A 14,107-nucleotide genomic window follows, 5' to 3' on the forward strand; every position below is an offset into this window, starting at 1 on the left:
CTTATACCCTTCCCTGTGGGCGTCGGGGAAGGCACAGGCTGGCTTCATTACGCAGTCCGGCAGCTCACGCGCCGTCGGGGCCAGACCCGAGGGGGACCCACCCATGGGGCGCGGGTGTCGCCCAGGTTCCCTCCTGCGTTCATTCCCCTAATCCGCTCCCCTGCAGGCTGGGCCCCAGGCCGCCCAGGTGCTCAGACCACGTCCCGTGGCCAGAGGGGCCTCCAGGGCCCCCAGGCTCCAGGGTGAGGGGATGGGGACGTGAAAGGGCACGAGGTGCTCTGGGAAGCACTTTGGGAATGTGTGCTGAGAGAGTTCGGCTGGCAGGGCCCCTCACAGCACCAGGACCCAGCAGCTGCCCAGAAGGCTCCAGCAGGAGCCCTCAGCAGCTCCCAGTACACGGCCCACCTGGGAGCCCCAGGCATGCTCAGGACGTGGGCGCGTGCCCCCCAGGGCCTGCCAGCTGAGGAGGCGTGGGCCCGGTCACTGGGGCAGCACCAAGGACATGGGTGCCCACGCCACGCGGACTCTGTGTAGCGCAGCCCACCCTGGGCTGTGGGCAGCGAGGAGTGGGCCAGGACGTCCGGACGCCTCCAGCCCTGCTGGCTGGCTGAGTCCTTTGAAGGAGCCACAGGCTCAGCGACTGGCCAACCAGCAGCATCCCGCCGACCAGACCCTGCCTGCTGGTCCTTGCTTTTCACCCCCAGCATCGCTCCCCCAGGCGGGGACAGCGTCTCCCCATCGTATGGGCGAAGAGCTTCCTGAGCAGAGGGCGGAAGGCACCTGTCCGAGTCCACGCAGCAGACACGCGGCGGCCCTTGGAATACCAGCCGCTTCCTTCGCCCTTGACCCCACCCCGCCTCCAAGTGCCACAGCCGTCCTCACAGGTAGACCGGCCGGGTGAGGGTTTCCCAGCACACAGCAGACAGTAGCCAAGGCAGAGGGGTGGGGGAGAGACAGAGGAACAGAGACAGAGAGAGAGCTAGACACAGAGACGCCGAGACAGAGAGACCGAGAGAGAACACAAGGGGGCAGGGTGGGAGAGATGCACACGGAATGCGGAAACGGCTCCTGGGGTCCCGGCTCCAAGGAGAGCTGAGCGGTTGTGCCCCTGCGGATGGAGCAGGGCCTCACGGCTCTCAGCTCACCCCACCTCCCCACGGCAGAAGGTCCAGGGCAGCTGGTTTCACCTCTGTTGACCCTGCCACCCCCACCTGTCACCCCTCGGCCCCAGGAAGGACTCGGGCAGAGGGTTTGGCAGTAGAGTTTATTCAGAGCAGGTGCAGGCGGGCCCCCCAGGGCTGGGCGGCCAGGGGAGCCCGGGTAGGCGGGGGTCCCAGCATCCCGGATGGTGGCAGGGGCTTCCCTAGATCAGCTCCTGTGACACAGAAGGCCAGGGCCTCAGGGCGCCGCCCGGCCTCCAAGGACCCCGGGGGTCGGCAGTTGGAGCCACGGCCAGGAGTGGGTGTCCTAGCTGTGTGGCCTGGGCCTCAGTTTCTCTACCTGCAAAGCGGGGTAATTGTCCCAACCTCTCGGGGCCGTTGAGACAGAGGGGGTCGTGCAGCTGATGTGTTAGCCCAGTGGGGGACCCGGGGAGCCCGAGAAGGGGCCCACAGGGCCTGCGCCTACCCCACCGCCCCCGGCCGGACCCTGCTGGATGGAAATGGGGGACGAGGGCCAGCCTCCTCCCCTCCCCACCCAGCCCTGCCCTCCCCTCCAGCCTCCAGGGTCCCCTCCTGGCAGCCTGGTGTCACCACCCTGGAGGCCCAGGGGCTCCCCTCAGGCCGGGACTCTGGGAAAGGCTCGCCTCCTTCAGGAGCTTGGCACACCTCCCTGTGGGATGGGACAGTGTGAGGGGCTGCGGGACAGGTGCCCGGACCCCACCCGGGGGGGTCCCTAGCCCAGCACCCACCCTAAGGTCTGGAGCTCACCGTGCCGGGCCACCAGGTACAGTCCCGTGTCTGCGGTCAACTCACGGAACTTCCAGAAGCCTGGTTCATACTCGCCCTCAAGGTTCCGAACTGTGGGAGCACAGGGGCCTGGGCTGGGTGGTCCCCAGGAGGACCACAGCGGCCCCGCCCCACCCCAGGGGCAGCTTACTGAAATACTTGAGCACGTGGAATTCCTTGTCCCGCCAGTGGAGGGACACCCTCAGGATGGCGTACTGTTTGTAGTCTGTGTCTATCACCTGGATCTCCCTGTGGCCTGTGCAAGCAGGTGGGAGAGACAGGCATGGGCGGACCGGGCACCCTCGGGGTGGGTGGACCTCAGAGGCCAGGGTCGGCAGGGCCTGACTCCATCCTCTCCCCACCCAGCCGGGACCCTCTGGGGATGCCAGGGTCGGGTAGGGGAGGACTAGAGCGGCCCTGGCAGGATGACCAGCGTCTTGGTGGGAGAACGGGCGTCTGGGGCGCGCGCAGGACGGGGAACAGTGAGGCCAAGCAGAGCTGGTGCGCAGGGCCAGAGGGCTGTGGCCGCAGCAGCAAGGGAACGGCTCTTACCAGGAAAACAAATTTCCCCGAAACATTTATTTCTGAGCTATTTGTTCAGTCTCACGGCTTCCTGAACTGAGAGGCAGGAAAGTACGCATTAGGAAAACGCCAGCCTGCGTTCCTTCTGCTGGGCACATCCCAGGGCGGGGGGCGGGGGGTGGGGGGGGTGCGTGTCTTCAGGAAGGGCTCTGGCAGTGTGTCCACCCCCAGGCGAGCCTGGGGCAGGGCAAGGACGGCAGAGGCACAGGATGGGGCCGTGCCAGCCTCACCCAAGGATTCTGTGGCCTCCAGAGAGCCACCTACCCCTAAGTCCATTTTCCTTTCTTGCAAACTGATGGGGCTTCATTAAGACCCTGTGCTTTTATTTGGGAGAAGATGCAGCTCTAGGAGCCCGGGGGTCTGGTCTCAGGGGAGGGTCAAGATAGACGCAGGGAGGGCTGGTCCACCCAAGTGACAGTAAAGTCCACATCCACAGCTGCAGCCAGTACAGCCGGGCTATGCCCAGGCCCCTTCCCTGTTATACGCAGCCTTCACAGTCAGCTCCCCCCCACTCAAGGTCAGGAACAAGGCCTCCAGCCTCTTTGGGGTCTGCAGTGCCAGGTTTTGGCTGGAGGCCACCCCAACTTCCCGCCAGGACCCTGCAATCTAGAGAAAGGGGCCGGGGCCAAGCCCGTCTTGGGCAGACGGACAGAGACCCCACCCCTGGGCCCCAGGAGGCAGACGCCTCTCCCCGGACCTCCCAGGCAGGGAGCTGGCAGGCTCTGAAGCAGCAGCCGTCGGCCTTCTGAGGGGTCCCTTTGGGGGCGACAGGGCGAGCCCCTCCCCACACAGGCCTGTCTGCAGTTGCCACAGGGCTGGATCCCAGTCTCCAAGGAGAACCAGCCTTGCTGCTGCCTGTCCTTGGGGATGGGACGCCAGGGGCGGAGGTGGTTAGAGCCTGAGAGAGGGGGGCTGGAGAGGGCCAGCCGAATGTGAAAGCTGCTGGGGAGCGGTGGCCAGCAGCCCTCCCCCGCGGAAGAGGCCCGGCTCTGCCCAACCAGGCTGGGGGAGCGAGCGCCCGCCACAGAAACGGCCACCCAGAGCCCAGACCTTCCATCTGAAACTTTTGAAAACTGATAATTTTTGCAAGAGAAACGCATCCGTGTCCGACATCTGTCACTTCTGAGCCTGCTGATGTGCTCCTGGCCCAACAGCCGACACGGGGCTGGCGAAGAAGGAGCTCCGGCAAAGAAGCATTGGGCTGGAAACCAGAGCCCGAAGCCGAGGTCTCCACACCAGGAAAGCCTCCTCCTCTGGCTCCCCCAGTGTGCGGGGTCAGAGGGTACAGCGGGGACCCCACACCCTGGAGACCACAGGAGGCCCTGAGGGAGGGCGCCGCCCCTGCGCGGCCCTGGCCACTTGCCTCACACCCACTCGCTAGGAGAGGGGAGACCAGGCAGGGCTGAGCTCAGACGCTCCGCCACCCGCCCTCATGGGGCTGGCCTGGGTGAGTCCTGGGGCCCCCGACGCAGCTACCCAGCATCAGCTGGGGCAGAGGCGGGGCCTGGAGTAGCTGCACACGTGGGCCCCTCCCCGCCCCACCTCCTCGCGGGGCCCAGAAAGAAAGCCACCTTCTGCAGGTCCAGGTCCTGCGTGGTCATTTCCACCTGCACCAGGATAATGCCCAGGACGGCGCTCAGCAGCCCGGCCTCCATGGAGGGTCTGTGCCCCCCGCACCTGTGCCCCCCGCACCTGTGCCCCCCGCACCTGTGCTCCCCGCACCTGTGCCCCCCGCACCTGTGCCCCCGCACCTGTGCCCCCCGCACCTGTGCCCCCGCACCTGTGCCCCCGCACCTGTGCCCCCCGCACCTGTGCCCCCGCACCTGTGCCCCCCGCACCTGTGCCCCCCGCACCTGTGCTCCCGCACCTGTGCCCCCCGCACCTGTGCCCCCGCACCTGTGCCCCCCGCACCTGTGCCCCCGCACCTGTGCCCCCCGCACCTGTGCCCCCGCACCTGTGCCCCCCGCACCTGTGCCCCCGCACCTGTGCCCCCCGCACCTGTGCCCCCGCACCTGTGCTCCCCGCACCTGTGCCCCCGCACCTGTGCCCCCCGCACCTGTGGCCCCCGCACCTGTGCCCCCGCACCTGTGCCCCCCGCACCTGTGCCCCCGCACCTGTGCCCCCCGCACCTGTGCCTCCCGCACCTGTACCCCCGCACCTGTGCCCCCGCACCTGTGCCCCCCGCACCTGTGCCCCCCGCACCTGTGCCCCCGCACCTGTGCCCCCCGCACCTGTGCCCCCGCACCTGTGCCCCCCGCACCTGTGCCCCCCGCACCTGTGCTCCCCGCACCTGTGCCCCCCGCACCTGTGCCCCCGCACCTGTGCTCCCCGCACCTGTGCCCCCGCACCTGTGCCCCCCGCACCTGTGCTCCCGCACCTGTGCCCCCCGCACCTGTGCTCCCCGCACCTGTGCCCCCGCACCTGTGCTCCCCGCACCTGTGCCCCCGCACCTGTGCCCCCCGCACCTGTGCCCCCGCACCTGTGCCCCCCGCACCTGTGCCCCCCGCACCTGTGCCCCCGCACCTGTGCCCCCCGCACCTGTGTCCCCCGCACCTGTGCCCCCCGCACCTGTGCCCCCGCACCTGTGCTCCCCGCACCTGTGCCCCCGCACCTGTGCCCCCCGCACCTGTGCCCCCCGCACCTGGGTTTATATCGGGAGGGAGAACTGGCGGGTGGCGCAATCACCCAAGAGTTTCCTCGGTGAACTTGGCCTCCAAATGCTCAGGGGGCGTGCATCCGGGCCCCGTGACACCCACAGCCCTGGGGAGGGGCCGAGGGGGGGTGGTCTGGACTAGAGATGCCGGCGCCACCCGCTGCCTGGCCTGGGGATGATGGTGGATACCGCGGCGGGGCCCACCTGGGGGCCTGAGAGCAGGACAAGGCCCTCCCCACCTGCACGGGTGTGACCCAGGACGGCACCTCCCACCCCGGGGGCACTAATGGGATGGATACACCAAGCCCAGACCCCCAGGGGCTCAGAGCTCCACACGGACTCCCGGGCCCTCCTCCCAGGACACGTGGTGGTTTTCAGGCTCTTTCCGATGGCTCTTGGGACAAGTGGACATATGCTCCATGGGCCTGGACCGCAGAGCCGGGTGGGGGGTTCCTCCCCCAGGTGGGGGAAACGACGGTGGGCAGTGCGAAGCCTGCGTGGGGAAGGTCGTTCCCTGCAGACGGAGCAGTGCCTGAAAGGCACAGAGGCCCAGTGGGAGGGGAGGGCCCACGGGAGATGGCAGTGGGGTGCAGTGGGGTCGCACCAGGCCCCGTGAGCCTCTACAGGCGCCAGGGAGCCAGCAGCCGCTCTGCCTCCGGGCCTGTGGAGGGGAATCTGTGCACCTGGAGGAGATCCAGCCACAGGGCTGGGCGGCACAGGGCACCTCGGTTTCCCCACAGGTGCCATGAACCCACAGGGGCTGGGCGGGGGGCACCGGACACTGCCTGTGGTGGCAGCCCCCACAGGTGCCACCCTTGGCTAGCGCCTCCTGCCCACAGCCCCGAGCCTCCCTGCCTCAGTGGCCCCAGGGCCCGGGTCAAGGCCTGGCCCGCTGTGCCCTCCTTGACGGTCTCTCCAGAGAGGCGAGGGGCCTCAAAACTGCAGAATCTGTTTATTGAGTGCCAGGGGGAGGCCCAAGGAGCTGCCGGAAGAGCTCTGCAGATGGGGAGGTACGGGGATCAGGAGGGCCTTGGGTCCAGACGGCTCCGCGTGACATGGCCTCCTGTTCCGGCTCACCCTGCATAGACAGGAGAGGTCTGGTCACTCCTGGAACACCCCGAGCTGCCCCCCTCACGCAGCAGGGCCCCCCAATTTCCTCATCACCAGAAACACACCCGCAGTGCTGCCCCCACCCCCCGGGGGCCCAGGCTGGAGGCCGCCCCTGCCCCGGGCTTCTGGGGACCCAGCCACTCTCCCCAGGGCCTCGCTCACTCCCTGGTTAGCAGTGAGGGGCTGGCGTGGCAAGAAAGCCCCAGAATGGCCACTAAACCATGCTGAACCCCACAGACTCAGCACCTGAGAGGGGGTCCACATGGGGCACTTTACTCCGAAAGCTGCTTTTTTCTAAGATAATCCTGGAGGGTGGGGCACAGAGCAGGAAGACAGGTTCACACTTTCCGCAGCTCGAACCTTCCTGAGGGGGTTGTGACGCGATCCCTAATCGCCCTTCTCCCACCCAGTAACATTGCTGAAACAAGCACTCATGCGACAGGAGACAGGGCTGGGATCCTGGGCAGTGTCATTCAGACCCATGGAAAGATGCAGCAGCCCCGGCGGCCCCAGCACAGCACCGGGTAAACCCAGCCCGGCCAGGAGAGCAGAAGGCGGGGAAGGCCGGAGGGACACTGCCCACGGGCCACTCAGGAAGTCCCCACCGAGCGACATCTAATCCTGCCAGGAGAGGCTGCAGGGGCACCTCCCAATGCTGGTGACTGTCACGTCGTGTCCATTATTTATTGTTTTACATAGGTTCCCAAATTCTTCACGATGAACACGGGTGAGGGGCCCAATGGTTTCCTGGTGTCCACTTTGGGAGAAGGTGTCCCCAAGAGCCCACCTGCATCCGTGTCCCAAGAGCTCCTGTGGACCCAGCCCTGTGATGGCAGCAACCCAGACGACTGCCTCGTGGGACCCTCAGGAAGCGAACGAGGACAGGGGATTCCAAGGCAGGACCCAGTGTCCCAGGGGTAAGCCAGGGGCTACGGGGACACAGAACGTACTGGGTTGGACCGTGTCCCCCAAATTCAAGTCCACTTGGAATTCTGAGAGTGATCTTATTTGGAAATAAGGTCTTTGCAGATGTAATTAGTTATAAGGATCTCGAGATGAGATAACCCTAGATTTAGGGTGGGCCCTACATCCAATGACTGATGTCCTTATAAGAAGAGGGAAATCCGGCCAGGTAACAACGGACGCAGAGATGAGAGTGATGGGTCTACAGGTCGAGGAACACCAAGGCTCACCAGCCCCACTAGAAGGTGGAAGAGGCCGGGATTCTCCCCTACAGCCTCCAGACGGGACCAGCCCTGCCCACAACTTGATTCTGGACCTCTGGCCTCTAGACTGTGAGAGAGTAAATTTCTGTTGTCTTAAGCCACCCAGTTTGTGGTAGTTTGTTATGGCAGCCCTAGGTAATCAGGAGAGGCTCCCTGGAGGAGGTGATGTGTAAGCTGAGGCCTGGAGCACACAGGTGAGTGTCCAGGCAGAACAATGGATGTTGGCGGGAATCTGCACCTGCAGCCCTCAGAAGGTGAGCGGGCAGGAGGCATGGCGAGAAGGGGCAGCCCACACGCACAGGCCCTGGAGGACGGGAGGGGGGAGTGACCCTGGCCCCCACCTAGGAAGGGCCACGGTGGGTCTCCCGAGCTGTCAGGGTGCTTCCTTGCCCCCGAGGAGCACGCATCTGTAGAAAGGCAGAGGGTCTGTGAGAGGCTGGGTTGGCTGGGACTGCCCACTTGCTCCTGGGACCTGCCCAGGACAGCCCCCCACAGAGCGTGGGGCCCTCGGGCCCCGACTGTCCCAAACATCTCCCTCATGTGTGTTAAGGGGAAGGGCGGGGTGTGAAGAAGAGTGGCTGGAAGGGCTGCCAACCCATCCTTAGAAGAGAAGGCCACCTCCTGCCTGTGCCTCCCAGGACTCCGGAAAGGGGGCGGGGCTGGGCTTGGTGGGCGGGGTTTCCCACAGGACGGGGCTCGGCGGGTACCTGACTTGGGCAGCATGACCACCGTGTCCTCCGGCAGCCCCACCGTCGGGTGGAAGTCCTGGAAGGCCTTCAAGGCCTGGGGGCTCGCTTCCTGGGTCCAGCCTGGGGCAGAGCAGGGGTCCCTGTGAACCCCTGTGGCTCACAGAGGTGAGAGAGAAGGGCAGATGAGGGTCTCCTGGCCTCACTGCACTTTCTTGAAGGCTGACAACAGGGCCGCCAGCCGAGGCTGGGCAGCTTGTGCACTGCATGGCCGAGGGACCGCTGGGGACCGGCAGCTGCCCAGAGGAGCGCCCTTTCCTAATTCACACAGCGGCACCTGGGAGGTTGGGGTGGCCTGGCTGTCCTCCGGGACCAGGTTCCCCCGGGCTCGCCCCCTTCAGGCATCCATCCATTGGCAGCTCCCAATGCCAGCCTCCAGCCCTCACCCCAGCCTCTCTCCTTGGGGAGCCCCCCCCGGTTCGCTCTACCAAGCCCCTCAGAAATGAAAGCAAAATAGTATCTCGGCCCCCGTTCAGGGTGTGAGGCAGCGGGCCAAGCAGGTGAGAGCGGGTCCCCAGCCAGAGGGAGGCATGAGCTTTGGCCTGAGTGCCCAGCCCTCGGAAGCCCCTCCAGTCGATCCCTACCCGACCAAAGTGCTGTGGGGTTCGACCACCCCCACCTTGACCTGGGAGTGTGTGATGGGGGGGGCAGGAGAAGAGATGGGGACAGTCTGAAAAGGCAGCCAGGTGGGGAGGGGAGGGGGGGGCGAGGCAGGGGAGGGGCTGAGGGAGGGGAGGGGCAGGAGATGGGGGGGCGTGGGGGAGGGTCCCGGGTAGAAGGATGGTCCCATGTCACCCCATGGAGAAGGAGGTGGAGGACACCGACTCGGGACTCGGATGTGCCCCTGGCAGCCCTCCCTCAGGTACTCGGCACCCATCTGGTTACAGCCTTCAGCCCTGGGGGTGCACAGCCGGCCTCACTCTCAGCCCCGCCCATCCGACCGCTCCCAGAGCGCCCCTCTAACCCTAAGCGCGCTCACCGGGGAGCTGCATGTGGACGCTGAGGCTGCCCTCCGCCGTGGCCTTGACATTGCTGGTGGACGTCAGCAGGTGGTCCTTCTTGTCCCTGAAGACCTTGCAGTCAGAGACCATGGGCACCACGTACCAGAGGCCTGAGAACTGCAAGACAGCTCAATGACCTCAGGCCCGATCCTCCGGGCACCGGGACCCTGGGCCACAAGGACCACAGGTTTCTCCGAAGCCACACAGCCGGGGGTCTCCGGAGTGTCCATCTCTTGGATCTGGGTCCCTGCTCTCCCACTCACCTGGGGCAGGTCTCATGGCCACTGTGAGCCTCAGTTCTCCCAATCACGAAGTGGGTCGGTAATTACCCACACACATGGCTGTTTCAGGATTAAGTGGAGAGCGGCTCTAAAGGGTGTGCGGCCCAAGGCACCAAGCAAGTGCTCAGTGGAAGGCCGGAGGTACTATTATCACATCGTCGCTATTGTTTCCAGTGAGGGCTCAGCCCAGACCCCCACCCGCGGGGCATAGCTCAGAGGCCTCCGATACCTTTTTGGCATCAAAATCTGGCTGCCCCAGGACCTCAGCCTGCGCCGAGGACTCTCAGAGCAGCGCCAGGACGCAGCTCAGCAGGGTGGCCTCCATCCCCAGGCCAGTCCTCTGGCCCCTGGCGCCCAGTCCACCCGCGCCCCGCCGGCCCAGCTTTGCAGCCCAGCCCGGCAGTGGGGCTCGGCCGATGAGCAGCTCCGGAAGCTCCAGGCCCTCTTTGCTCACTGTCTGGCACAATCGCTCGAGTGTCCGCACCTGCTCCGGGAGTCGTTTCCCGGAGGCTCCAGAAAGCCTGGCCCTCACCTGGCTCGTGTCCCAGCCACCTCCGTGACCGGCTCAGCCGGTCGGGTTGCCTCGACCAGAGTCCCCACTCCTCTCACAGGGGTGGAGCCACCATTGGCCAGGCCTCCGGACCTCGTCTTGGGATGACAGAGGTGATGTCAGAAGCCTGGGCACCCCTCACTCCAGACCCCCAGCTGGGCCTCCAGCAGCCTGAGAGGAGGGTGGGTCTGGGCTGCCACTTAGGGTGGGTTAGGGTGTCCGGCCACCTTATCCCTGGTTGCATAAGCGTATGGACCAGAGCGTCTCCCGGTGGCTCCGCGGGCTGGAGGGGGCTTGAGCTGCCGAGGCCTCTGCAGGCAACCTCTCGTGTCCACTCAGAGGGCCCCAGAGACACTCTGAGGAACGGCGTGTGACCTGGGACACACCACCCCGAGGCCTCGGGTCAGAGGCAGGGGTCCCCAGGGAAAGCCAGCACCGCGCTCTGGAGTGGAAGTGGGTTCAGAGTCAGAGAAAGACCCCAGCGGCCAGCAGGGAGGGAGGGGCGGAGCCGAGCGCTCCCGCTCGCAGCCTCCACTGGGTTTCAGGCCACGCCTCTCAGTCAGGTCCCAGAGTCATTGGACAGAATGCAGTGAAAGCCTTCCCGGGAAAATATTTACAAAACGCACATCTATCTGATAAAGGACTTAAATCCTGAACCTGTAGGGAACTCTCAAGACTCAATTAAAAAATATTTTTTTTTTTTTAAAACCGACAAAAGGTTTGAAAAGATTCCCAGACACAAAGCAAGCCCACTCAGAGAGGCTCACGGGCGTTTGTCGTAAGGAGACGCAGCTACACACCAGCAGGATGGCGAATCTGTTTCTAAATCAAGGCTGTCACCACCGGGATGGAGAAAACGAGAGGGTGCAACACCCTGGGAAATGGTTTAGCAGATTCTTAGGAAGGTAAACATTCATTACCATACGGTTCGACGCTCGCACGCCTAGGTATTTACCCAAGAGAAATGAGACACCCACAAAATCTGCCGGTGGCTGGTCATGTGATTTTACTGACAATCCCTAGAAAGTGGAAATGACCAAGTGCCATTCGGGGGGCCGGATGAACAACCTGCAGACCCCTCCGGGGACCCCTCTGAGCCTCAGAGGTGCAGGGCAGCCTGCCAAGCTGTGGAGGACCTGCCACCGGTGTGTCTCCATCGCGAGTCTTCGATGCCCGGTCATCTCCTGGCCTCCCCGCTCACCCTCACCCCCCAAGTCCACTCTCCACAAAGTGGTTGGAGCAAAGCTTGTAAAGCATCAATCTGATGCGTCCCTGCTTGACAGGCTGCTGAGTCATCGTGGCCCTGAGCGCAAAACCCGCACCCGGCCCTGTGCCCAGCCCAGCTCCCCAGCGGTCAGCCCAGCCAGCCCCCGCCCCGCCCCAGGCCTCTGGCTTGCACCCTCCCCCCCAGCGGCCCCCTTCCAGCCCCCTCACCGGAGCCCCCTGCTCCCTGGGCTACTTCTCACCCTCTGCATCCTCCAAGCAGCCTTCCTCAAACCCCAGCCTTCACCTGCCGGTCGTTTTCTGGCGGCTTTAGCACCATCCGAATTGTCTGCCGTGTTTGTTTGTGGTCTGCTCTCCCGCACACACTGTAAACCCCGTGCCAAGAGGAGCTGTACCGGCCTGCTGGCAGCCCGTTGGTGTCTGTTTCCCCAGCCTGGAGCGCAGGGCCTGGCGGTGGAAGGGGCTAGTTAATGCTTGTGAATGAGTAAAGGACAGGGGCCAAGTCGCTTTGACCCGCAGGTCTGCTAAACTGGGATCTTCACAGCACACATTTGCTGCCGGGGCAGAGTTTGTGTGGCCACATCTGGCCTGCACGGTCCGTGGCTGCAGCTGGCACCGCAGGCCCAGATAGCAGCGGGTCAGTGGGAGCCCCGCCCCCCTCCCCGCAGTGCAGGGGCGCCGCTGCCAGGGCCTCCGTCGCTTCCTGCCGGCCTCAGCTCCCTGGAGGAGATTAGGAAGAGTGCACAGGAGGCTTGCGGGGGCTCAGGACGCGGACGAGGGCACTGGCAGGAGAGGTGTGGGCAGTGGTCAGGCCAGAGCTGGCAAGGCCCTGGACCCAAGCACAGCAGGTGTGGTCCCAGCAACGGCCACAGGGCGGCAGCAAAGGGACCCTGCTTGCCGGGCTGGCAGAAGGGCTTACATGGGGCTTCGTGCCCGCTGGGGCTGGGGAGGGGTCCCCGAGCAGGAAGGTCACCTTATATTGAAGTGGCGTCCGTTGCAGGGTTTCCAAGCTTCAAACCTGTTACCAATGAATGGATAAACAAACAGGGTCTATCCACACGTCAGAAAGTCGTCCGTATGACAAGGAACAGGACGAACCGTGAAGACAGGGCGCTGGGTGAGAGACCAGGCCCCAAAGGCCACGTGGTGTAGGAACCCCCCTGTACGTAACGTGCAGAGAGGCAAGTGCGTGGAGACAGAAAGGAGATTACTGGTTACCAGGTCCTGGGGCAGTGGGGAGCAGCCGTTTAATGGGCATAGGCTCTCCCTGTGGGGTCAGGGAAATGTTCTAGAGTTGATGGTGGTGACGGTTGCGCTAAAACCCACTGAATTGTACACTTATATGGTGAACTATACGGTCCCTGGATTAAATCTCAATAAGGCTGCTGGAAATAAAGCCCACTGCCAACTACTATCCCACTTTTCATTAAGGACAGAAGTTGTGATGCTGTCAGTGCCAGAGACTTAATTTCAGGAAAAAAAAAAAAAGTACACACGAAGCCCTCCACCCCACCCCACCCTGTTGCAGCTCAGATCACAAGGGCCCTCGAAACGGACAAACCCAGGGGCCAGGGCCTCAGGCACAGATAGCCCGCCAGGGGCAGGGGTGGCTCCCCACGCCCTCCATAGAAGAGTCCCAGGGCACCAGAGGGCAGGGACTGAAGGACGACTGCCTAGGAGGCAGGAACCAGAGCCTCTCCCAGCACTCTTCGCTGGGGAGGTTAGACTGACAGGGTGGACGCCAGGCCAGGGAGGGTCCCTCAGGGCAGGAGCTGCACTCAGGGCACTGGCAACGGTCAGCCTGGTGCTGGCATAGGGGGTGAGCTGGGATTGACCTGGCTGCCCTGCGCCTCCCAGCTGCCCGGCCGCTCGCCTCCCCCTCCCATCCCCGACCAGGGCTCGAACCCCCTACAAAGGAAAAATAAACACAGGCAACTAGTTTTACAAGACATGAAAACCTGTTATAAAATCATGAGCAGTAAATAGAATAGAATAGAATATAGAATAGAATATATCAGTAAATAGAATAGAATATAAATAGAATAACAGAAGAATCTAGAAACAATGGGAAGAGACACGAATGACAGGGGAATTCAGCATACGATGAAGGACATGTTTCCGTCTGTGGAGAAAACTTGAATACGCAGTCAACAAAACTGTCACCACTAGGGACCATTTAGAAAATACATACATAGCTAGATCACCACCCCACTCCTTACATCAAAATACATTTCAGATGGATCAGATTTCCACATAAAAGTGAAATTTAACAGTGCTGGTAGGAAAAAAAATTTTAATTTGGTATGGACCAAGTCTACAAAAACCAGAAAAGGTAAACCTGATAAAGATTAATCCGTTTTCTATAGGAATATTTAGAATTTCTTTTTTAATAACAAAAAAGATGAAAAACATAAAAGACCGATTACAACAGTGGAAATAAATGAAGACCACCCACATGAGGACAAGCAGGCATCCCCTGTGGTTGTTTAGGGGGCGTATTTGTCTTTCTGCAGTTGGTCCTGAGTTGAAGATGGGGACAGAAATTATTGTTCGTTATCGTTCAAGTCCTGCCCATTTGGGCCAATTGTCACAGGGCACGTGTCCAGCTGCCCGTGATTCTCGGAAGCACCTTGGGTGGGGTCGGGCGAGGTGCCTGCCCTCCTGTTGGAGAAGGGTCTTGGGGCACAGATGAGTGAAGCTAGCCAAGGTCAGGGAAGTGGTGTGTTTGCACATGACTTGGGTTCCATTTCTGTGGAGAAAAGCTGAGCTGTGAGGAATGGGAGGCCCA

The 14,107-nt window shown here is 63.1% G+C and overlaps 3 protein-coding genes across 3 annotated transcripts; 1 reads left to right on the plus strand and 2 right to left on the minus strand.

The window, feature by feature from the left end:
* Window positions 1-330: 330 nt before the first annotated feature.
* On the minus strand, window positions 331-4,183 carry LCN8 (lipocalin 8). The gene is made up of 7 exons (XM_065879985.1): window positions 4,100-4,183; window positions 2,986-3,134; window positions 2,501-2,535; window positions 2,098-2,205; window positions 1,929-2,018; window positions 1,752-1,830; window positions 331-460 (listed from the first exon to the last, which is right to left on the minus strand). Exons 1-7 carry the CDS (start codon window positions 4,181-4,183, stop codon window positions 331-333), a joined length of 675 nt encoding a protein of 224 aa, XP_065736057.1.
* LOC136125171 (uncharacterized) lies at window positions 4,182-5,360 on the plus strand. Its single transcript, XM_065879986.1, has one exon. It carries the CDS (start codon window positions 4,182-4,184, stop codon window positions 5,358-5,360), a length of 1,179 nt encoding a protein of 392 aa, XP_065736058.1.
* A 754-nt stretch (window positions 5,361-6,114) lies between these two features.
* Window positions 6,115-9,870, minus strand: LOC136125172 (lipocalin-15-like). The gene is given in 5 exon segments (XM_065879987.1): window positions 6,115-6,259; window positions 8,113-8,326; window positions 9,089-9,178; window positions 9,243-9,381; window positions 9,775-9,870. Coding segments are annotated over 5 exon segments (684 nt in total).
* Window positions 9,871-14,107: the final 4,237 nt, after the last annotated feature.

The sequence above is a fragment of the Phocoena phocoena genome, chromosome 6 (genome assembly GCF_963924675.1).
Source record: "Phocoena phocoena chromosome 6, mPhoPho1.1, whole genome shotgun sequence".
Lineage (NCBI taxonomy): Eukaryota > Metazoa > Chordata > Mammalia > Artiodactyla > Phocoenidae > Phocoena > Phocoena phocoena.